The sequence below is a fragment of the Tachyglossus aculeatus genome, chromosome 20, assembly GCF_015852505.1.
Source record: "Tachyglossus aculeatus isolate mTacAcu1 chromosome 20, mTacAcu1.pri, whole genome shotgun sequence".
NCBI classification, from domain to species: domain Eukaryota; kingdom Metazoa; phylum Chordata; class Mammalia; order Monotremata; family Tachyglossidae; genus Tachyglossus; species Tachyglossus aculeatus.
Window position 1 is genome coordinate 20882220 of NC_052085.1, and position 24208 is coordinate 20906427.

At 46.5% G+C, this 24208-nt stretch overlaps 1 protein-coding gene across 1 annotated transcript in view; it reads left to right on the forward strand.

Annotated features, from left to right (window-relative positions):
- Nucleotides 1–1965: 1965 nt before the first annotated feature.
- Nucleotides 1966–24208, forward strand: part of GUCY1A2 (guanylate cyclase 1 soluble subunit alpha 2) — a 173225-nt gene continuing 150982 nt past the window's right edge. The window contains exons 1-4 of the mRNA XM_038761669.1: nucleotides 1966–2014; nucleotides 4233–4403; nucleotides 8582–8934; nucleotides 9017–9265. Of these exons, the coding sequence (XP_038617597.1) occupies nucleotides 1966–2014; nucleotides 4233–4403; nucleotides 8582–8934; nucleotides 9017–9265 (822 nt within the window). The remainder of the gene's footprint in view (nucleotides 2015–4232; nucleotides 4404–8581; nucleotides 8935–9016; nucleotides 9266–24208) is intronic.

Genomic DNA, 24208 nt, shown 5'->3' on the forward strand with positions numbered 1-24208 from the left:
TAGTCATTTGGTTAAAAATATGGCTGGCACAGAATCTAAACAGTATATTAAGCAATGTCATAATAGGATACTTCAATAATTTGTTGAGGGACAAATGCCAAAGACTGAGCAAGGGTGTTTGCTTTCCAAGCAGCCATTTACTAATGGACTAGCAATTTTCATTTTATTAAGAGCGATCCTTTTAATTCAGCAGAGAACCTATCTGATGAAGAATATATGAATCACTAGAAAAAAATCTATAACGTCAGAACTGTAATGTTGGTGGCAGCCACAGTATTTTTAAGCCTCTTCTATATACTATACTGTGTACTGTACTATACTGTGTACTTCTTGACTATAAGCTCAATGTGGGCAGGGAATGTGCTACCAACTCTGTTGCATTGTACTCTCCCAAACAGTACAGTGCACTGCACACAGTAAGCACTCAGTAAATACCATTGAATGATTGCAGACCTTGTTATAAGTATTCGATCTATCCATCCATCAATCAGTCGTACTTATTGAGCGCTTACTGTGTGAAGGGTGCTTTACTAAGGGCTTGGGAGAATACAATACAGTGATACAACAGACATAGTCCCTGCCCACAGTGAGCTTACAGTCTAGAAAGAGCTAATCAGGTTAAACACAGTTCAACACATGGGACCTCACTGTTTTAATCCCCATTTTTAGAGATTTTCTAATCCCAGATTCACTGCCTTTCACCTGTGTGACCTTGGCCAAGTCACCACTTAACTTCTCCGTGCCTCAGTTATCTCATCTGTGTAACAGGGATTAAAAACCGTGAGCCACATATGGGACGTGGACTGTGTCCAACCTGACCAGCTTGTTATCTTCCCCAGAGTTTAGTATGGTGCTTGGCACATATTAGGCGCTTAACAAATGCCATAAAAAAAGAGAAGGGGATGTGCTGAGTGGAGACAAATCATCAGAATGTGTGGGGAGGTGGGGTTGTGGAAAGGGAACATCACAAAGTAGGGTGATTTTCCCGCTGTAGTTATTGTATTTGAGATTCAACTACGAGAGGAATCTGCAAACCAACTAGCAATTCTATTTTTCAGTGATATGCAATTCATTTATTCTTGCTCCTGGACAATATCTGCTCGCTTTCTTGTGTGAAATATCAGCCTTAACAGCACTTTCGAATGACGCTGCTTGCAAACCAAATTGTTGGGATGTTTCAGTATATCTCAATTGTTTTTTCATAATGCAAATGTTTCATGTTGTACAAATCCATTACAAATATTCTTCAGTTCAAGAACTGTCCGTGTAAAAGTTTTTAAGATGCTATTATGCTTATTAGGTATTCAGGATCAGAAGAAGTTGTAACCCCAGTGAAAGGTTTAAACTGCTTTTCAGTATTCAATAGCACCGACTGTTTGCTTTCTAAATTTCTGTTTCATGTTTCTTTGGGGAAGAAATATCTAACTTTAATGATCTTAGGAAAACAACCAAACAGCTTCATGATTTAGTTTTGAGTTTAATCTACTTCTCGGGTCACTGTTCTCATCTCCATGCTTTGAAATGCTTCCAGCAGAATTTATTCCAAGAAATGCAATCTTTATTGGGATTGTCTGAAAATCCTTATGAAGGACAAATATTAGCACATTTAATGTTTGAATTTACTTTACAGAACACTGTGGAAATGTGAAATTTTCCATTTTGTCAAAATAGCTCAAAAACGTATATAATACATTAATCTTGGCTACATTTTAGAAGATGTGTTTATTATTACTTTAATGCTTTCAAGACTTTTGGATAGTCACTTCTAAATGCAGTTTATTTTCACCTAGGATGAATATTTACAACTGATATGTAAACAGCAGATTGTGAATCTCTTACATGCTGGAGATATTTAAGTAAATATCTGTTAATTTTAACAAGATTACACTAAGCCACGTTAGTATGAATGTTAAATATTTATCATTGTTAACTGCCATGAGTTGCTTAGGAACAATATAGGCAGACATGGTCATGGTTCCTTTATGTAATTTAATAAAGCAATTGGAAGAATTAGGTTAGGAAAAGACGGAGAGATACTGGATAGCTCCCCAAAGCAATAGAATTGAAATATTTTCTCTTCAGCCGCTAATTTTAGTGTGCCTAAACTCTGGTCATTTTATGCTGAGGGTCTGGAGGAGGTAAGGAAGGACATTGCAGTGAAATGCAGTTGAGGGGATGTGAGGCAGAGAGGATGAATATTATATCATTATATTATGTATAATTAGTATTATATCATATTCTACTCTCCCAAGAACTTAGTACAGTGCTCTGCACAAAGTTAGCACTCAGAAAATTGATTGATTGCAGGGGAATGCAATTCATAGAGAAGCAGCATGGTTTAGTGGAAAGACCACAAGCTTGGGAGTCAAAGGATGTAGGTTCTAAAGCCAGCTCCATCACTTGCCTGCTGTGTGACCTTGGGCAAGTCACTTAACTTCTCTGGGCCTCAGTTACCTCATCTGTAAAACGGGGGTTAACACTGTGAGCCCCACGTGGGACAACTTGGTTACCTTGCATCTACCCCCCATGGGACAACCTGATTACCTTGTATCTACCCCAGTGCTTAGAACAGTGCTTGGCACATAGTAAGAGCTTCTGGACTGTGAGCCCACTGTTGGGTAGGGACCGTCTCTATATGTTGCCAACTTGTAGTTCACAAGCGCTTTGTACGTGCTGTGCACACAGTAAGCACTCAGTAAATACGATTGAATGAATGAATGAACAAATACCATCATCATTATTTTCATTGTGCACAAGAGGTGTTAATCTCACTAAAATGAATTTTACACTTGGTCTTTTGCAGAATAGTTTCCTTGAGAAAGTATTAGCCGACAGTCTGCCAACTTTGTGTGATCTCTTCCATTTTCTTATTGTGCTACATTCACTCAATCGTATTTATTGAGCGCTTACTTTGTGCAGAGCACTGTACTAAGCGCTTGGGAAGTACAAATCGGCAACATATAGAGATGGTCCCTGCCCAACAACGGGTGCTCCATCCACTGACTTTCTCATGCCGAGCAATGAACTTCAGGTTCCACGCTCTTTTAAACTCACCTCAAAAGGATGGCTATTCATACACCCAGGGAACTATTTTTATATGTAGCTATAATCCGGTGATGGCTATGGTTGTTCGACCTCGTGGTTGAGGATAAAGCTGGAATTGTTTACCCATCATCTTAACCGTTCTGTCAAAGTCAGAGTTACGGAGAGGCCGGCCACAATTGTAATTTGTTTCTCAACAGTGTGAGGCACCCAAGAAGCCAGTTTTCCTGTTTATACAGAAAGTTTATTGCCCTCAAGGACTCTGAACCTCTGAGGCACTCTGCATGTGCATTCTATACTAAAAGATTATTAAAGGGATTATTAAAGGGTCACCCAGTTTTAGTTGTTTTAGGATGGACTATTATAGCACGGCAAAGTGGGCTTTTAAAACTAGATTTTCCTGCCAATCCTAACTCTGGCCTAGGCCAGAGTGTCTAGTTTTTTCCAGTGTTCTTTTCCCTCTCCCCTCCCCACTCTCCCAGACTGTCAGTCTGTTGTGGGCCGGGAACCTGTCTACCAACTCTGTTCAATTGTACCCTCCCTAATGCTCTGCACACAGAAAGTCCTCAATAAATACGATTGATTGAATGCCGAGCTTGAAAAGTTATACATTGGGGATAATCTGATTCAGCACTGGCAGAAGTGCTTTTGAAAGGAGCTCTTCATTCACTTGGGTCGAGATTTCCAGTTCTCTGTAAGGAAGTTAGAAGTCTAAAAGGATATGGAATCACTTGAAGATGATGCGTAGACTAGGGGACTGAATGGTCTTATTCCCTCTCTCTACAAAACTAGATGAAACAAACGCACACAGAGGTCCTCTCTTGGTTAAATTCAAACTTGGCTGCTTGCAGTACAGAGCTCTGTCCCTGTCTGGCCTTTTGTGGGAGAAGGAAAAAAGGGACTGGTGGAATGTTTTACTGGGTTGTGTCTGGGGAGAAAAATCAGTTTTGGTGGATGGGGCGGGAGGGTGGTGGGTGAGTTGTGGGAGCTCGGAAAAGCCTCCTGTGTCTTACTCAAGATGCTGTCATTCCTTCTTTAAAAAGGGAAAATATAAAGTGATTTGTGGAAGGGAAATTGGTTTTGCACCAGCAGCATTAAATAAAAGGTACAACCCAACCCCTGGGTCGGGCGTGGGGGTGGTGGATCCTGGATATTTCCGAGGCTCATGTTTTCTTATCTGCTTTTCTTAGTCATCAAACTTTGGACATGGCCCCCTGTGGCTTGGCTTTGTCTCATTTTCAGAGCACAGAAAAAAATTCCCCGTAGACTACCTTTCAAATGTGAAGTCTGGCAAGACAAAGGATACATTCCTGTGTTAGCATGGGAAGTTGCTCCATGCAGGGAAATGATTAAATTTATGGGTATGGTAGAGACTCCTGGCTTCTGTAGTGGCTCATTTTCTCCCCTAACCTCATCCTCCTCACTCCCAGGTCCACCTTACTCCAGGACTCCCCTCTCTTTCCAGCCACAGATGTGCCCTCCTTTGGCCCATGATCTTTTTGGACTGCCACATCTGCTAATTTGCTTCATACTTCAAAGGGTCACTAAGTCAAGGGAGGGACTTCCTGTCCTTAGACATGATAATAATAATAATAGTGATTTATATTATATATATATATCCTGTGATAATACAGAGAAAAGCTGGGGAAAATAGCAGGGCGGAAATTGCCTGAGAGGGAATCTTAATTCTCTCCTTTAGAACTTTTAAATGAGATTTTGAACTCTTTCTTTCACTCCCCAAAGACAAAAATGAAGCCATTCTATTCTTCAAAATTAAATTTCCAAGCACAGAGCATTCAACTGTTGTTTTTTTCTTATTCTATGTCTCCCCACAGACTAGGATTTGGCCAAATGACCATCGCACAAAGGTCAGTAAATCGAACACCACACCCTCCGCCAAAATGAAAAGTCTCTGAAAAGCGAGCCCTGACCTCCATCCTGGAAGAGAAGCGCTTGCTCACCAGAGTCAGATAACAATAAATGATGATGGTGGTATTTGTTTAGTGCTTACTATGTGCCAGGCACTGTACTAAGCGCTGGGGTGGGGAGCGGTAGAGACTTTGTTTTCCCTTCCATCATGGCCACAACGTACGTGTGTGTGTGTGTGTGTGTGTGTGTGTGTGTGTGTGAGAGAGAGAGAGAGAGAGAGAGAGAGAGAGAGAGAGAGAGAGAGAGAGAGAGATGTGAAGTGGAAGGAAGTATGGAGACAGGTTAGACTATTTCCTCCTGTCACTCACCCCTCACCTCTGGGAATTGGTACATTTGGGCTTACCATTTACAATTGGTACCTTGAGCCTACCTCACCCGAAGGAGCACCAAAAACTCATTGCAACCTCCGAGGGATGTCAAAGTTGCTTTTTCACAGCAGGCAGAGGAGGAAGGTAGGTGTGCAACTGGGGTTTCCTGCTCTGCCAAGATAGGAAGCCAGTCAACTCTTCTTTCAGAGGAAGCCCCCCCCATACCGGGCCTGGGGCGAGCACCTCCCTTGGCTCTCTGATGACCTCAACAATCCTTCCCTTTCCCATTTCCCGCAAAGGTCATCCCAGGGGCTGACCAAAGCAAAACCCCTTGGGCTAGTGGGGCAGGGGCTGGGCTACCCACCGGCCGCAGTCAGGACCGGCTGTTGTTCCGGGGCTTGGTCACTGTCAATGGGTGGAAAGTCATCAATTCTTCAATCAGTGGTGATTGCTGAGCACTTCCTGGGTGCAGAGCACTGTACCGAGTGCTTGGGAGAGTGCGAAAAAGGCGAGGGGATCCCTGTCCTCATGGAGCTTGCTGCCTAGAGGAGATTAATGGAAAGGCTTGGGAGGAGGGGAGGAGTTGGGGCCTACCCCAGCCCGGAGATGAGGCTGTAGGGCAGGGGGGCACCCAGCTCTCCCCCCCCACCTCCGCCCAGCCCCTCCAGAGCCCTCATTCCTCATCATCTGGAGGGACTGGAGGGGTCAGAGGGGTCAGATGGCCCTGGGGAGGTGGGGGGAGCTGTCCAACAGCAGTTAGGGGCATCTTGGGATGGCTCTGCTGCGGCAGCCGGGCTGTCTTCACCCCCTGACACAGTGCCCACTCCAGTCCTCCCAGTGCCCCCTCCAGCCCTCTCATTGTCCCCTCCAGCCTTCCCGTCTCCTGCTCCAGCGTCCAAGCCTGTTCCAGAGCCTGCACCCAAATGCCCTCCAACTCCTAAACACCCTCCCCTCTCTCCCTCCCCTCTCCTCCCCGCTCCCCCGCCCTCAGGGCCTGGTCAGGTCTTGAGGGTCTGCGGGCCCCGGGGGCAATCAATCAATCAATCAATCAATCGTATTTCTTGAGTGCTTACTGTGTGCAGAGCACTGTACTAAGCGCTTGGGAAGCACAAGTTGGCAACACATAGAGACGGTCCCTACCCAACAGTGGTCTCACAGTCTAGAAGGGGGAGACAGAGAACAAAACAAAACACATCAACAAAATAGAATAGATATGTACAAGTAAAATAGAGTAATAAATATGTACAAACATACATACATATATACAGGTGCTGTGGGGAAGGGAAGGAGGTAAGGCAGGGGGGATGGAGAGGGGGGTGAGGGGGAGAGGAAGGAGGGGGCTCAGTCTGGGAAGGCCTCCTGGAGGAGGTGAGCTCCCAGTAGGGCCTTGAAGGGAGGAAGAAAGCTAGCTTGGCGGATGGGCAGAGGGAGGGCATTCTAGGCCACGGGGAGGACGTGGGCCGGGGGTCGACGGCGGGACAGGCGAGAACGAGGCCTAAAGGTGAGGAGATTAGCGGCGGAGGAGCGGAGGGTGCGGGCTGGGCTGGAGAAGGACAGAAGGGAGGTGAGGTAGGAGGGGGCGAGGGGATGGATAGCCTTGAAGCCCAGGGTGAGGAGTTTCTGCCTGATGTGTAGGTTGATTGGTAGCCACTGGAGATTTTTGAGGAGGGGAGTAATATGCCCAGAGTGTTTCTGGACAAGGACAATCCGGACAGCGGCGTGAAGTATGGATTGAAGTGGGGAGAGACAAGAGGATGGGAGATCGGAGAAGAGGCTGATACAGTAGTCCAGACGGGATGGGATGAGAGCTTGAATGAGCAGGGTAGCGGTTTGGATGGAGAGGAAAGGGCGGATCTTGGCAATGTTGCGGAGCTGAGACCGGCAGGTTTTGGTGACGGTTTGGATGTGAGGGGTGAACGACAGAGCGGAATCGAGGATGACACCAAGGTTGCGGGCCTGTGAGACGGGAAGGATGGTAGTGCCGTCAACAGTGACTGTTCGTGGATTCTTATTACGGGCCTGTGAGACGGGAAGGATGGCAGTGCCGTCAACAGTGACTGTTCGTGGACTGCTTATGCCACGCCACCTCCGCCCCCACAGGGCAGCCTGGACCGGAGACTTGGTCCCTTTGTCTCCTGGCCTGCTCACTGCCCTCTCCCCTCTCCAGGAAGGGTGATCCATGTTGGTCATTGTAATAATAATAATAATAATAATTAATGATGTGGCTCAGTGGAAAGAGCGCGGGCTTTGAAGTCATAGGTCATGGGTTCAAATCCCGGCTCCGCCAATTGTCAGCCGTGCGACTTTGGGCAAGTCACTTAACTTCTCTGGGCCTCAGTTCCCTCACCTGTGAAATGGGGATTAAGACTGTGAGCCCCCCGTGGGACAACCGGATCACCTTGTAACCTCCCCAGCGCTTAGAACAGTGCTTTGCACATAGTGAGCGCTTAACTAATGCCATCATCATTATTATTATTTGTTAAGTGCCAGTCACTATAGTAAGAGCTAGGGTGGAGCCAAGGGAATTGGGTTGGGCCCTGTCCCTATCTCCCTTAGGGCTCCCAGGCTCCATCCCCATTTGGCAGATGAGGGAACCGAGGCCCGGAGAAGGGACGCGAGTTGCGCGAGGTCACCCGGCAGGCAAGTGGCGGTGGCAGGGTTAGAACCCAGGACCTTCCGAGTCCCTCTATCTGGGCCGTTCCATCCCATCCCATCCCTTCCCATCCCATCCCAGGCCCTACGGATAAGAAAAGGGGGGGGGGGGGGCAGCACCTGCTCTGAAATACCCATTTAGACATACGCGCACAGACACACACGCACACACACAGACACTCAGTCCCTCCCTCCCCCACACCCACATACGCATCCCCCCCCCGCTCGCACACACACACACACACACACACACAGACACACACGCGCGCACACACAGACAGACACAGACACACACACACACACACACACAGAGGGAGAGGGCGCTGAGCGGGAGGAGGAGGAAGAGGAGCAGGAGGAGGGACAGACCGGAGGAGGACCAGGAGGAGCAGAGGGAGGAGGAGGAGGAGGAGGAGGGACAGACAGGAGGAGGGGAGGAGGAGGGACAGGAGGAGGAGGGACAGACCGGAGGAGGGGGAGGAGGAGGAGGACCAGGAGGAGCAGAAGGAGGAGGAGAAGGAGGAGGAGGAGGAGGAGGAGGAGGAGGAGGAGGAGGACCAGGAGAAGGAGGAGGAGGAGGGACAGAGCGGAGGAGCGGTTCCGTCCTCCTGTGCCCCCATCGGCGGGCACCGGGGCCCTCCGGGCGGCGGCAGGGTTGCCCGGACAGCAGCATCCCGGGCGGACGGGCGGACGGACGGACGGACGGAGAGCATCCCGGCCGTCCGGCCGGCCGGCCGGAGGGCATCCCGGGCTCGGCCCCCGCCATGAGCCCCCGGCCGGGGGGACCCCGGTGTCCCCGCCGCCCCCCCGCCGCCCCCCGCGCCTTAGCCAGCCGGGGGGAGGGGGCTCCCGCTGCTCCCGGTTCTCCCGGTCCCGCTCCCGCTGCTCCCGCTGCTCCCTGTCCGGCTCCCGCTGCTCCCGCTTGTCCCGGTCCGGCCGGGTGGGGCCGCGTTGGCGGTCCGGGCGCCGGCGGCGGGGGGTCCCCGCGGCGTCCGGGCTCCGCGATGTCCCTGCGGGAGGGCTTCTCCGCCTCCGCCCCCTCCTCCGCCCCCTCCGCCTCCGCCGCCTCCTCCTCCGGGCCGGCCCCCCGCCCCGGGCCCGACCCCGACCCCGACCCCGACCCCGACTGCCCCCTGTCCCGCCTCTGCTGGAACGGCCGCCGCAGCTCGTCCGGGCCCGCACGCTGCGCTAAGCCCTCCGCCCCCGCCGCCTCCGCCTCCGCCGCCCCCTCCGCCGCCCCCCCGGGCCCGGGCCCGCCCAGGACGGGGCCCCCCCGCCGCACCAGGGTCAACCTCGACTCCCTGGGAGAGACCATCGGACGCCTGACCGCACCAACGGTGAGACACCCCCCCACACACACACATCACCATCATCATCATCATCATCACCCTCCTCCTCCTTTCCTCCTCCTCCTCCTCTTCTCTTCTCCTCCTCCTCTTCTCCTCCTCTTCTCTTCCTCCTCTTCTCTCCTCCTCCTCCTCCCCTTCCTCTTCTTCTCCTCCTCCCCTCCCCTCCTCCTCTCCTCCTCCTCCTCTTCTCTTCCTCCTCTTCTCCTCCCCCTCGTCCTACTCCTCACCTTCTTCCTCCTTCTCGTCTCCTCGTCCTACTTCTCACCTTCTTCCTCCTTCTCCTCTCCTCCTCTTCTCCTTCTCCTCCTCCTCCTCCTCCTCCTCTTCTCCTCTTCCCCCTCTCCTCCTTCTCCTCTTCCCCTCCTCCTCATCCTACTCCTCACCTTCCTCCTCCTCCTCCTCTTCTCCTCCTCCTCTTCTCTTCCTCCTCTTCTTCTCCTCCTCCTCCTCCTCCTCTCCTCCTCCTCTTCCCCCTCTCCTCCTCCTCCTCCTCGTCCTACTCCTCACCTTCTTCCTCCTCCTCCTCTCCTCCTCCTCCTCGTCCTACTCCTCACCTTCTTCCTCCTCCTCCTCTTCTCCTCCTCTTCATCTTCTCCTCCTCCTCACCTTCACCGTCATCATTAGCCCCGGCCACCTGCTCAGCCCCTACTGGGCGCCGAGCCCTGCACGAAGCACCAAGGTAGTAACAACAATAATAATAATGATGATATTTGTTAAGTGCTTACTATGTGCCAAACACTATTCTAAGCTCCAGGGGGCAATACAAGGTGATCACGTGGAGTTCACAGTCTTCATCCCCTTTTTACAGATGAGGGAACTGAGGCACAGAGAAGTCATGGGGCTTCCCCAAGTTCACACAGCTGACGAGTGGCGGAGCTGGGATTTGAATTTATGACCTCTGACTCCCAAGCCCGTGGCCTTTCCACTGAGCCACGTGTAGATCCGAGCTCATCGGGTTGCCCCACGTGGGGCACCCAAGCCTCATCCCCATTGCACAGACGAGGTCACTTAGGCCCAGACAATAATGATAATATAATAATGATGATGGTATTCGTTAAGGGCTTAGTAGGTGCCAAGCATTGCGCTGGGTGCTGGGGGAGATCCGGGTTGCCCCACGTGGGGCGCCCAGGCTTCATCCCCATTGCACAGAGGAGGTCACAGAGACCCCAACAATAATAATACTATAATGATAATGATGATGGTATTTGTTAAGGGCTTAGTAGATGCCAAACACTGCGCTAAGCGCTGAGGTAGATCTGGGCTCATCGGGGTGCCCCACGTGGGACTCCCAGGCTTCATCCCCATTGCACAGAGGAGGTCATTGAGGCTCAGAGAATAATAATAACGATGGTGTTTGTTAGGCCCAGATAATAATAATAATAATAATAATAATAATAATAATAATAATAATAATGGTGATGGTATTTGTAGGCGCTTGCAAGGTGCCAAGCACTGCCCTAAGCGCCAGTGTAGATGCAGGCTCATCAGTTGGTCCCACGTGGGGCTCCCAGACTTCATCCCCATTTTACAGAAGCGGTCACAGAGGCCCAGAGAATAATAATAATAATAATGATGATGATGGTATTCGTTAAGCGCTCAGTAGTTGCCAAGCACTGCGGTAGATCCAAGCTCATTGGGTTGTCCCACTTGCGGCTCCCAGTCTTCACCCCCCTTTTACAAAGAAGGTCACTGAGACCCAAAGAATAATGATAACGTTGGTATTTGTTCCGTGCTCACGAGGTGCCAAACACTGTTCTAAGCGCTGGGATAGATACAAGGTAATCAGGTTGTCTCATGTGGGGCTCGCACTCTGGATCCCCATTTTCCTGATGAGGTCACTGAAGCATGGAGAAGTTAAGCGGCTTGCCTATGGTCATACAGATGACAAGTGGCGGAGCCGAGATTAGAACCCATGACTTCTGACTCCCAAGCCCTGGCCCTTTCCACTAAGCCGCATTGCTTCCCTAAGACAAGAAAGGACCCCCACCCCCCCCCAAAAAAAAAAAACCCACGACCACCGGACTGACCACCCCCCTCCCCCTGGCCCTCTCAACCCTCTTTTTTTTTTTTTTTTAAAAAAATGGCATTTATTGAGCACTTACTATGTGCAAAGCACTGTTCTAAGTGCTGGGGAGGTTACAAGGTGATCAGGTTGTCCCACGGGGGGGGGGGGGGGGGCTCACAGTCTTCATCCCCATTTTACAGATGAGGGAACTGAGGCACAGAGAAGTTAAGTGACTTGCCCAAAGTCACACAGCTGACAATTGGCAGAGTCGGGATTCGAATGCATGACCTCTGACTCCAAAGCCCGTGCTCTTTCCTCTGAGCCACACCGCTTCCCCTTCGGAAGGGGGAGAACAGAAAGAGCTCAGGACCAGCCCAGGGTGAAGGGTAGAGCTCTCAATCGGTGGTATCGATGGAGCACACCTTGTAGGTGCTGAGCGCTTTATTAGTACACTGTAGTAAGTAGGCACAAACGCTGCCCTCTAGCACCTATAGAAAGATGGGAAGAGGAATAAAGTCTGTCCAGAGGGGTATACATCCCTTCCCTCTTGCCTTTCCCTCCCCGCTTTTTCCATCCCCAAGGCCCCACCCCCGGCACCCTGCAACTTTGCCAATGGATCAGCTCCCCCGGAAAGCATGCCACCTTGTCCCCCCTGCCCTCCAAACTTCCTGGAGTTCCCCTCTCTCCCGTGACCCATTTACCTAGTCCGTACCACCCAAGCTCCTTGCAAACCTTACCTCGCCACCAGGCCCTGCTGCCGTGCATGCAGCCTGGCACCCCAAATTCACGCAGAATCCCCTGCCTTTTAATCCTCGGACGGACCCTCTTCCCATCACCCTTGCTCCTTGGCCCCTCCAAACTGCCCGGGGTTGGTCTTCGCCAGCTCTTCTCCTCCAGTACCCGGCAGATCAGAGAGAAGCAGCATGGCTCAACGGAAAGTGCATGGGCTCTGGAGTCAGAGGTCATGGGTTCGAATCCAGACTCTGCCCATTGTCAGCTTAGTGACTTTGGGCAAGTCACTTAACTTCTCTGTGCCTCAGTTACCTCATCTGTAAAATGGGGATGAAGACTGTGAGCTCCCCCGTGGGACAACCTGATCACCTTGTAACCTCCCCAGCGCTTAGAACAGTGCTTTGCACATGGTAAGCGCTTAATAAATGCTATTATTATTATTATTATCACCAGCCTCCCCGGAAAGCCTCCTCTTTTAGCTTCTGTGAACCTTCGATATGTCCAGCCAATCCTTCTCCCCAGTGGTTCCACCTCCCCATTTCCCAAAGAGCCCCCAAAGAATATACTTTATTCCTCTTCCCATCTTTCTATAGCTCCTGGACGGCAGTGATTAGGCCAATTTATGGTAGTGTACTCTCCTGAGCACCTAATAAAGTGCTCATCACCTAGAAGGTGCTTGATAAATACCACTGATTAAGGGCTCTACTCTTCACACCGAGCTGGTCCTGAACTCCTTCTGTTTTCACCCCTTCACCCCAACTCTTGTCTCATCCCTCTGTCACTCAGTCCATCATTGGTTCACTCAATCGTGTTTATTGAGCGTTTACCGTGTGCAGAGCACTGTACTAAGGGCTTGGGACAGTCCAGCACGACGATAGAACAGACACATTCCCGGGCTGTAATCTGTGGTGGGAAGGGGATGTGTCTTCCAACTCTCATATCGTACTCTTCCACCCCCTTAGGACAATGCTCTGCACCTAGTGAGAGCTCAGTAAATACTGACCAATCAATCCCCCTTAACTGCATCCCTGCTCTCCAGCTCTTTCTGTGAGTATGAATGGTTCCAGACTTGCCGGAGTTTCCAGGGCTGCCCCACTCTGTCTGCCATCTCCTCTGGCATCCACCATCGGCCCCCCAGACTCAGGGAACTAAAGGCCCTTTCTCCTCCTCTCTCTTCTTCGCCTCAAACACACCGTTCAGATGCACCTTCCATAATAATAATAATAATTTTGGTATTTCTTAAGCGCTTACTATGTGCAAAGCACTCTTCTAAGCGCTGGGGAGGATACAAGGTGATCAGGTTGTCCCATGTGGGGCTCACAATCTTCATCCCCATTTTACAGATGAGGTAACTGAGGCACAGAGAAGTGAAGTGACTTGCCCAAAGTCACACAGCTGACAAGCGGCGGAGCTAGGATTTGAACCCATGACCTCTGACTCCAAAGCCCGGGCGCTGCTTCCCCCCGCCCCATCAGTCCTGGGGAGGAGGCGGTTCTGGGTTCCTGCCCGCTGAGGTGCTTTGTTTCTTCACCCATCCCTGGGAATGTCTCTGAAAGTTTTTATCTGCTAAATCTACAACCCACATGTGCTCGACCTGTCTTGATTTCCCCTCAATTGTTGTGAGTCTTGGACAGCTGTTCTAATCCTGGGGGCATTGAGGATTGCACACAGCAGTGTGGCCTAGTGGATAGAGTTTTTAGACTGTGAGCCCACTGCTGGGTAGGGACTGTCTCTATATGTTACCAACTTGTACTTCCCAAGCGCTTAGTACAGTGCTCTGCACACAGTAAGCGCTCAATAAATACGATTGATGATGATGATGATGATGATAGAGCACGGGCCCGGGAATCAGACGGAGCTGGGTTCTAATCCTGGCTCTGTCTCTCGTCCACCATGTGACCTTGGACAAGTCACTTCGCTTCTCTTTGCCTCACTTACCTCATCTGTAAAATGGGGAGTAAGATTGTGACCCCATGTGGGACCTGGACTATGTCCAGTCTGGTTAGTTTGTATCTGTCCCAGGGCTTAGGACAGTACCTGGCACAGAGTAAGCCCTTAAAAAATACCCTAAGCAACCACGACAGAACAGTGTAATCAGTGGCGATACTTGCGGGGATCTAATCCGCGGAGAGAGGTGGTGAGTTATTTTAGAATATTTCAACAAAACTCCATTGAATAGCTTTGGATCGGTCTTTCCATCCTCCTTCTCTTTCCCTTGGCTTCTTACTGTCACTTCTGAAAGGGAGTGATCAAATGGTGAGAAAATAGATCCTTATTTATGGCATTTTTTTTTCTTCAAATCGGATGGAGTGCCCCTGTTAAGGTAACTGAGGGGAGGGTGATATTCATCGTACGTTAACTATAAGCTCAGATGAACTACAAAGGCAGTTGTGTTCAGTGAGTGTTTTTATACAGGCAGAGCAACGAGTGACTCCCAAATTAAGCTGATTTCTAGATACTCTTTAAAGTGTTCTGGGGGCAATTTTAAATTTTCCCTGAAAATGTTTCCTTTTGAAACAGAATGGTTTTGATGAAGATTAAGGCTCAGCTCTCTGGTGTTTATATGTCCGTCATGATGTCAGTTCCCCAGAGGAGCAAGAATTCATAAATTACTAGTACCCTGTGTCCCTCTCGACTATATTGTCTTTAAACAACTTCCAAACTGAAATTCAAAATTGATTATTTGATGACAAAAAAAGAGCCTGTTTGCCCTACTTCTTTTTGAGTCCAAATTCTTCTTTACTTCTTTTGAGTCCAAATTCTTCTTGTTTCTTCTTTTCAAAACATAGACCAAACATCAAATCTTCAATAACAAGAGAGAAAGTTGTGATCCCTGATTAGGTCCAACACAGTCCTTACCAGAGATTAGGATATCTTGTTCATGTAGGGAAAGTTTTATGAGAGATAAGCTGAATAAGAGAACTGCAAGGTTTGAATGTTACATATCTGTAAGTGATGAGTACAGAGCATTTTATCATTTGCTGGGGTTTTATAATAATAATAATAATAATGGCATTTATTAAGTGTTTACTATGTGCATAGCACTGTTCTAAGCGCTGGGGAGGATACAAGGTGATCAGGTTGTCCCACGTGGAGCTCACAGTCTTAATCCCTATTTTACTGATGAGGTAACTGAGGCACAGAGAAGTTAAGTGACCTGCCCAAAGTCACACAGCTGACAATTGGCAGAGCCTGGATTTGAACCCATGACCTCTGACTCCCAAGCCTGTGCTCTTTCCATTGAGCCACGCTTATATCTACCCCAGTGCTTAGTACAGTGCCCGACACATAATGAGCGCTTAATAAACAGCATTTTTTTTTTTTTACAAAAAAGACTACTGTAATTGCCATGGCAACCACCAATGGAGTCATGGTGCATAACCATAACATTTGCACTATGCTGCCCCAGGTCAGGCTGGCCATAAGTGGGTCCTATACATAAATATTCCTCTCCTGCACTTTGCAGTGTGTTGAACCCCCTAATCACCCACTTGCTTATTGCACTCCGACTTCTGGCGGCAACATGACTGTCGCAGAAGGGAAAGCGTAAGTGACGCTGCACAAACCACCTCCACTAGAATTAATTTCTCCACACAGGTTCTCCATCCTGACAGAGGCTCATCTGTCATTCTCGACAGGAGACTCCATCATAAAGTTTTATCTTCTTCTCTGTCAGTTTATGCAGCTCTCCTCATCATGGGCCCATTCACCATAACGACAACAACGAAAAAAACCCAGTCTTGATATAGAAATGAAATCAGCAATTAATACATCTTTTAATTTTGAAAGTTTAATCCTGGGAGCACATATGGCGGAACAGTTGGGCTTTTCTTGTCTAGAGTGAATTTGGCAACTTATTTATTCTGAGTTTTAAGCCCTGAGAGTCTGACTCTGCACTTAGAGGCTGGCGAGTTTTAGGTTTGCCACTGAGTGTGAGCTTTTCTGCTATTCAGAAGAGCTAGGACTGGAAATCAGACAACAGGTGAAGCTTATTTGAGATGGCCTGTAAGTGAAAATGGATTTGCAGCACTAAAGGCTGTCTCTAAAGAGCTATGAAATCTAAAGTATTATAAATGCAAGGAGTGTGGTAACTGTTAGAGATACCTTTAGGTCATCTGAGAGTTTTGATCTTTCAATTCGAGCAAATACTTAGAAATTTTATAATAAGGAATTGCGGATAGGATAAACGAAGCCAGACTTAGAGAATGACTATTTTAATTACATAGAAAACTTTTGGCATTGGCCTAGCTTTGCCCTCCCAACTCTTCTGAATGCTAATCAGAACTAGAAAGTTATATTCAAATTTTGATGCAAATTAAAAAAAATCACATTGAAAACGTATGCTTATGGAGTTACTCTGGGTTCATCTAATTTTAAACAGATACTTTCCTAGATTTTTTTTGGCATGTTAGATTGCACAACTAAATTCTAGAGGAATAGATTCATAACATTTAGAATATTTGTATGAATAAAAGGTATTCTTGTGAATTTCAGTTATAGATTTGTATTCATGCATTTTGAAAGCTTAAGGAAAATCCTATGCCATTTGAAACCAGTATATTGCAACTCTACACTTTCCTTCTAAAAGATATTATAAGGCAGTCTATGCAAAATTTTCATTTAAGCAAATTTGAACACCTTTAGATTGTTCAATAAATCATCTATTTAACATCTTATTATAGGACATTATCAATTAAGTTAACAAAATAGTCTTTCAAAGATGATTTGAAAAATTATTGATTGAAAATAGTTGGGCTGCATTGCACTGGCATTGCATGGTGAATCTTAGTTTTTCCAAATTTTGTTTGAAAATCGTATGGCAGATTGACTAGTGCTAGTGTTGAAAAGTGTTCAAATTAAAAAAAAAATCATTTAGCTATGGAAATAGAAGTGGACATTTGAAAACCTTTTTTTCATTTACCTTTAGAAGGACATAACTAATTATGGACATTAGAAAAATGATGTATTTTGAAAACAAGCTAATGGTTGGGGTCGTTTTAATTCAAGGGAAGTGTTTATTCATTCCCCAAGACTCTACAAGATTAACACCTAAAATCTAGGAAACCAACTGATTTGCACGAGAGTTTGAGAAGACCTAATTTCTGAGAAGTAACAATTATCCAGTCTAATAACATGGGCATCTCACATAAGTGTGCTACATTGTGAGCATTTCTATTTTACTGCCAGCTTAACAGCTATGCCTCCATTTAAAAGATTAATTTTGACAGCAGAAAATGACAGCAATGATTATTAGTTTGTAACTAGAAGTGCTACATGATTACATATATTCTTCTCTTACACTATATAATTTATCTACATTGAAGGACATTGTGGAATAATAGAAGAGTACTCTAGTTTCACTGTGTATTTTTTCTCAGAAACTACACTTTACCATACGTGACCCTCATAATTTCTTGTGTCTCTCACCTGTACTTTAACTCTGCTCTATTTTTGACTATCTCAGAATTGGAAAACCAAAGTTATGTGGCTAATCTGTTCAATTCTGTTATAAAATTCATTCACTGTTTTATTTTATAAGGTTTATCCACCACAGAATATATGCAAGACTCTATTTTTATTTGGAACTACATTCACACCTAAATTAAGCATGTAAACTCCTTGAGGGTACTTCTAACTCAATTGAAAAGTTGGTGCTGGGTTGTTGTTTTTTCTCACATCTCCATAAGAGGTGGAACAGGGAATTAAGCAAAACAAACGAACAAGCAAGCCAACAAGCAAGCAAACAAAATTAACTTCTAATACCCAAGTAGAAACTCTAAGTCGTGTATTTAAGTAGCAACCTAAGCAAGATCCAATCAATCAATCAATCGATCGTATTTATTGAGCGCTTACTGTGTGCAGAGCACTGTACTAAGCGCTTGGGAAGTACAAGTAGAAAGTTTAGCTGCTGGAGATCACGATGCAGAGCTTCTTCATAGGGTAGACGAGATTCCCTTGGCTGCCCAAGCCTTTTGGGACAACCTCAGGAATTACAGGGAATCAGCAACCAATCAATCTTTTTTATCGAGCACCTACTATTTGCAGACCACTGTGTTAATTGCTTGAGAGCATATTGTGAAAATATAAAACACTGTTATTATATTTAAGGAGCCTACAACCCAATGAGGGAGAGAGGCAAATGCAAATTATTTACAAGGATGGGGAAAAACAGAGATTTGACTGGTTATAGAATAACAATAATCAGTGACATTCCCTGCCCACACCTAGCTTACAGTCTAGAGGTGGGGAGACAGACATCAGTACAAATAAATAAAATCACAAGTATGTACATAAGGGCTGTGAGGCTGGGACGGCGGAAGAGCAAAGGGAATAAGTCAGGGCGACATAGAAGGGAGTGGAAGAAGAGGAAAAGTGGGGCTTAGTCTGGGAAGGAGAAGATTTGCCTTCAGTAAGGCTTTGAAGTTGGGGGGAGAATCATTGCCAGGTACTGTAGTAAGCACTGGGTGGATACAAATAAATCGGGTTGGACACGGTCCCTGTCCCATGTGGGGCTCACAGTCTCAATCCCCATTTTACAGATGAGGTAACTGAGGTGCAGTAATACAGAAAAGAGAGCACTACAGAAATAATAGACATGGTCCCTGTCCTCAAGGAGTTTACAATCTAATGGGGGAGGCAGACAGAAACCTTACAAATAATAGCAGAAGGGGAAAGAACAAAGTTATGACTGACAAAAGTCAAATTAGGCATAAATACTTAGGGATGCTTTAAAAACCTGTTATTCTAGATTCCTAAAATAAAGATCTGATGAGGGTATATTTGGTAATGGAGGTAAATGTCCGCAAGCTCTGTGGGGTTTTTGATGGGTTATTTTTTTACATTAGGATTTCTTTTTTAAATTTTTTAAATTTTTAAAATTGCTAGTGGGGCTGATGTTTATACTGTCTGTTTCTTGAGCAGTATCTGGGGCCCTTCGGATGGAGCGGGGTGAGGGAGTGATATCATGTTGCAGATAGATGGTAGATGGGTCCAGCATTCTCTATTCCCCATGATCCAGCTTCAAAGCCCTGTGCTAACTCTCCCCACCTTACACATCAGCCCTCTTCATCGGCTCTTTTCCAGCTCCCTCTCTTCACGCCTCCCAAGCCAGCCTTCCAGGCCAGCCTTCCAGCTCAATCTTGCACTTGACTCTCCCAATCAGTCAGTGGGATTTATTGAGTGTCTACTATGTGCAGAGCAGTGTACTCAGATCTTGAGGGAGTGTTGAGTACACTCTCAAATTCTTTCATTCAGTCGTATTTATTGAGGGCTTACTGTGTGCAGAACACTGTACTCAGTGCTTGGAAAGTATAATTCAGCAACAAAGAGAGATAATTCCTGTCCTTAATGGGCTCACAGTCTAGAAGGGGGAAGACAGACATCAAAACAAGTAAACAGGCATTGATAGTGTCAATATAAATAAATGGAATTAGAGATATATGTACACATCAGAGCAAGTTAAACAGGGTTTAATATAAATATACAGTATTATAAATATGTACATATAAAAGCAGTGTGGCTCAGTGGAAAGAGCCCGGGCTTGGGAGTCAGAGGTCATGGGTTCTATTCCCAGCTCCTCCACTTGTCAGCTGTGTGACTTTAGGCAAGTCACTTAACTTCTCTGTGCCTCTGTTACCTCACCTGTAAAATGGGGATGAAGATTGTGAGCCCCGTGTGGGACAACCTGATAACCTTGTATCCCCCTCAGCGCTTAGAACAGTGCTTGACACATAGTAAGCACTTAACAAATGCCATTATTATTATTATATATACACAAATGCTGCGGGGCAGTGAGGTAGAGCAAAGGGAGCAAGTCAGGCCAAGATAGGGGGTGGGAGGGGAAGTTGGTGGACACGATCCCTGGCCTCTGGAACTTGCAATCTAGAGATGGGGGGAACCAACATAATAATAATTAATAATGATGGTATTTGTTAAGTGCTTCCTATACGCCAGGCTCTGTACTAAATGCTGGGTGGAAACAAGCACATCAGGTTGGACACAGTCCCTGTCCCATATGAGACTCACAGTCTCAATCCCCATTTTACAGATGAGGCCCAGAGAAGCGAAGCGACTTGCCCAAGGTCACACAGCAGACAAGTGGAGGAGCCGGAATTAGAACCCACGGCCTTCTGCTGCCCAGGCCCGGTTGCTCTATCCAGCAATCGAGTATGATGATGTGTCCATAAGTGTTGTGGGGAGAGGGGGTAAGGCGAGGTTTCTAATTTTTTCTGGGGGTAAGGATTCAAGTGCAGAGGCGACATAGAAGGGAGGGTAGAGAGATGAGAGGTTAGCTCAACCCCTGTCTCATGCTGTCCCACAATCTTGGAACTCCCTTTCCCATGCAAACCCGTCTACGTGTTTTGTTTTGTTGTCTGTCTCCCCCTCCTAGACTGTGAGCCCGTTGTTGGTTAGGGGCTGTCTCTATATGTTGCCGACTTGTACTTCCCAAGTGCTTAGTACAGTGCTCTGCGCACAGTAAGCGCTCAATAAATACGATTGAATGAATGAATGAATAATGTCTGTAAAACACTATACTCTGCTTCCCCTACCAGACTCTATAGGGGCAGGAGACGAATCAGCTGATTTGACAGCTCCTTCACTTTCCTTGCTAATATTTCAAAAGAGACTAATTGCATTTGGAGGCAATTCATTTTCTTGACCCTTTCCTGTCTCTTAATCTTAAGCGGGAGCACACTGGGGCTATTCTCATGGCTAGTTGACCTCAGGTCTTGCCCTCTTCCCAATGTGACAACAAGATCGGTAACATCTGTAATTTTTCACAAGGCCATTCCAGATGGGTCCCTAGCTACTTGTTGAGATATGTCAGCTGTGACATTTGTGTCTAAGATTTTGATCATCTTTAAAGATAAGGCTTGCCTTTGAAATACAGTTCAGGGATTTTTTTTTCCTTTCTCCATTGTGGTTTTACTAGAATAGTCTTGGGGATGGTCCATTCTTTTAAAATAATAATTGTGGTATTTGTTACTACTACTAATAATAATTGGGGTATTCGTTAAGTGCTTACTATGTGCCAGGCACTGTGCTAAGTACTAAGTTGGATACAAGCAGACAGGGTTGGACAGAGTCCCTGTTCCATGTGGGGCTCACAGTTTCAATCCCCATTGTACAGTTGAGGGAACTGAGGCCCAGAGAAGTGAAGGGATTTGCCTGAGGTCACTCAGCAGGCAAGTGTCCGGAGTCAGGATTAGAACCCATGACCCTTTGACTCCCGAGCCCATGTTCTATCCACTTTTAATGTGCTCAGAGGGTCCGGGGGTAGGTACTGGATAGCTACTTGAGATCACTCCCTTTATGATACCCTTGGGATGAAGCCAACACAGTGCAATAGAGAAACAGTGTGGCCAGGGGGAAAGACCCCAGGCCTGGGAGTCCAAAGGACCAGGCTTCTAATCCCATCTCTGCCCTTGTCTGCTGTGTGACTTTAGGCAAGTCTCTTCACTTCTCTGGGCCTTAGTAACCTTATCTGCACAACAGAGATTAAAGTTATGAGTCCCAAGAGGGACATGGACATGGACTGAGTCCAACCTGATTAGCTTGTATCTACCGTAGAGCCTAGTAGAGTGCCCGGAGCTAGTCAGTGTTTAACAAAAACCATAAAAAAATAACAAATTAATTAATAATGGTATTTGTTAAGTGCTTACTATGTGCAAAGCCCTATTCGAAGCACTGGGATAGATACAAGGTTATCGGGTTGTCCCATGTGGGGCTCACAGTCTTAGTCCCCATTTTACAGATGAGGTAACTGAGGCACAGAGAAGTTAAGTGACCTGCCCAAAGTTACACAGCTAAGTGGTGGAGCTGGGATTCAAATCCATGACCTCTGACTCCAAAGCCCAGGTTTTTTCCACTAAGCCACGCTGCTTCTCTATGAACAACAAAAAGAAAAATGCTTTCTAGCCACTGTCTTTATTGTTTAAGAACAATTTAGACTGTTTTAAACAATGCTTTTACTCTTCTCTGTATCCAAGTTGCTCCCTAATAGTAAATTAGGTATTTAGGTGTAGTGATGAATTAACTGACACCAGAGTGTTTTCTTAAAGGGGTTAATGCAGAATTATTCAAGAACCTAACCCTAACGGACCTGACTTATTACCACGTGATGACTTTGGCAGCAGACAGAATAAGGTCTAGTGAATTTCTGAATGAACCTCCCTGTTTGACTACTCTGTAAGCTGTTCCACACTTAACATCTCTGTCATAAGGACCTTTAAAATTGTTCAAGTGGTGACTGTGTTTGACTTGGCATGTTTGTTGAATTTTCCTGGAAAAAGGACTAGGGGCTTAGCAGTGGTTTTTTTTTCTCTGGCATATTTAATGTGACCCCAGTAAGTCCTGAATTCCGATTCTTACAGTTGTCCCGGTTCCCGCTCTGACCTTGGTGAAATTGCTTTGCTTCCTTGCCTTCGTTTTCCCATCTCTGAAATGTTGATAATAACCATGATCTGTCATTCAGGGGAGTTTGGAGGAGGAACAGTAATTGGAACAGTGGCTGGAGACATTATACTTACAGTTATTAGCATTTTTCTTTTTTCTGCTTTACCGCTTTTTCTTGAGATTGATTGACCACACATTTCAGTGACTCGTCTCTCTTTCTCTCCATGAATTTCTCTGCATTTGGTTGCTTATAACTTTGCTGCAAATATTTTGTAGCATTACGCTCTCTCTCTTAGAAGAGACTTTGAAGATTTAGTCGGCTTCATTTACCGCTGATACTCTTTTTGGTCTTTGGGATCAAACCATCCGACCTCTCGGCTCATGATTTTGAGGACTCTTCTGAATGTGGAATTAGAAATGTTAATCAACCGAACTACCTATCGAAATAATTTGGACCCCTTTTTAGTAACGATAATGCTGGGATTTTTTAAGAGCTTACTATATATCAGGCACTGTACTAAGCCATTCAGGTTGGACCCAAACACTGTCCCACATGAGGCTCACAGTCTCAATCCCCATTTTCCAGGTGAGGTCACCAAGGCCCAGAGAAGTGGAGTGACTCCCTCAAGGTCACACAGCAGACAAGTGGTGGAGCCAGGATTAGAACCCGTGACCTTGTGTCTCCCAGGCACATGCTCTACTCCACTATGCCTTGCTGCTTCTCTTTTTTATTCCCATATGCCTCCCTTTCTAAAAACTCTGCTTAAGATTCATGTCCTCCTCCCCCGACTACATTCACTTTAGTGGCATCTCTTTCTATCCTAAATTACTGGTCCTTTATCAGCTCACTGACTAGATTATGCTCTAATTGTTTTTTTTTATTTTTTAATCTGTGTTTATTATTGATTTCAACTCTTACACTCTTTTAACTACTGCAATTCTAAAAATACTGATTATGGTGTTTGTTCAGTGATGACTTTGTGTCCATCACCATCTCTTGGGGTAAATTAAAAGATAATTGGGTGGAACAAGGTCTCTGTCTCACATGAGTCTCACAGTCTAAGTAGGAGGGAGAGCGGGTATTTAATCCCCATTTTGCAGATGAGGAAACTGGGGCATGGAGATGTAAAGTCACTTGTCCAAGGTCGACTGTGATCCCATTGTTGGGTAGGGACTGTCTCTGTCTGTTGCCAAATTGTACTTTCCAAGCGCTTAGTACAGTGCTCTGCACACAGTAAGCGCTCAATAAATACAACTGAATGAATGATCAGAACCCAGGTTCTCTGCCTCTCTCGCCTGTGCTTTTTCCACTAGGCCAGGCTGCTTCTCGTGTTGTATTTTCAACAGTTTACCTCAAGAGTTTCAGGAAGACAGGAATCACATCCTATCCTTCTTTTGAATATTCCCATGATTCCCCATTACAGTGCCCTGAATCCAGCGGGCATTCAGTTGGTATTGTTCTGGATAAAAATGAAGCTGGTTCCGTGCTTGACTATTCCTCCTCACGTGTTTATATTCATATCTGTGTATGTCTGTTCTCTCTCCAGTATGTGACAGTCAAGCTAAGTGGATCACACACCTAGAGGTGGGGGGAAAGGTCCTGAAGTTTACTGAGCAGAGTAAACTCACTCCTTAGAACTCCCTCCCAAGGGGAAAGCTAATTTGCCTAGGAGTCAATCATTCATTTGGTGTCATCACAGACATCTCCTGCACTGCAGCCAGTTGTCTGGGAAGATTTGGGCAATTATGTGTGGTTGAGTGCTAACAGCTGAACATCATTTCCTACTACTCTCTTCCTA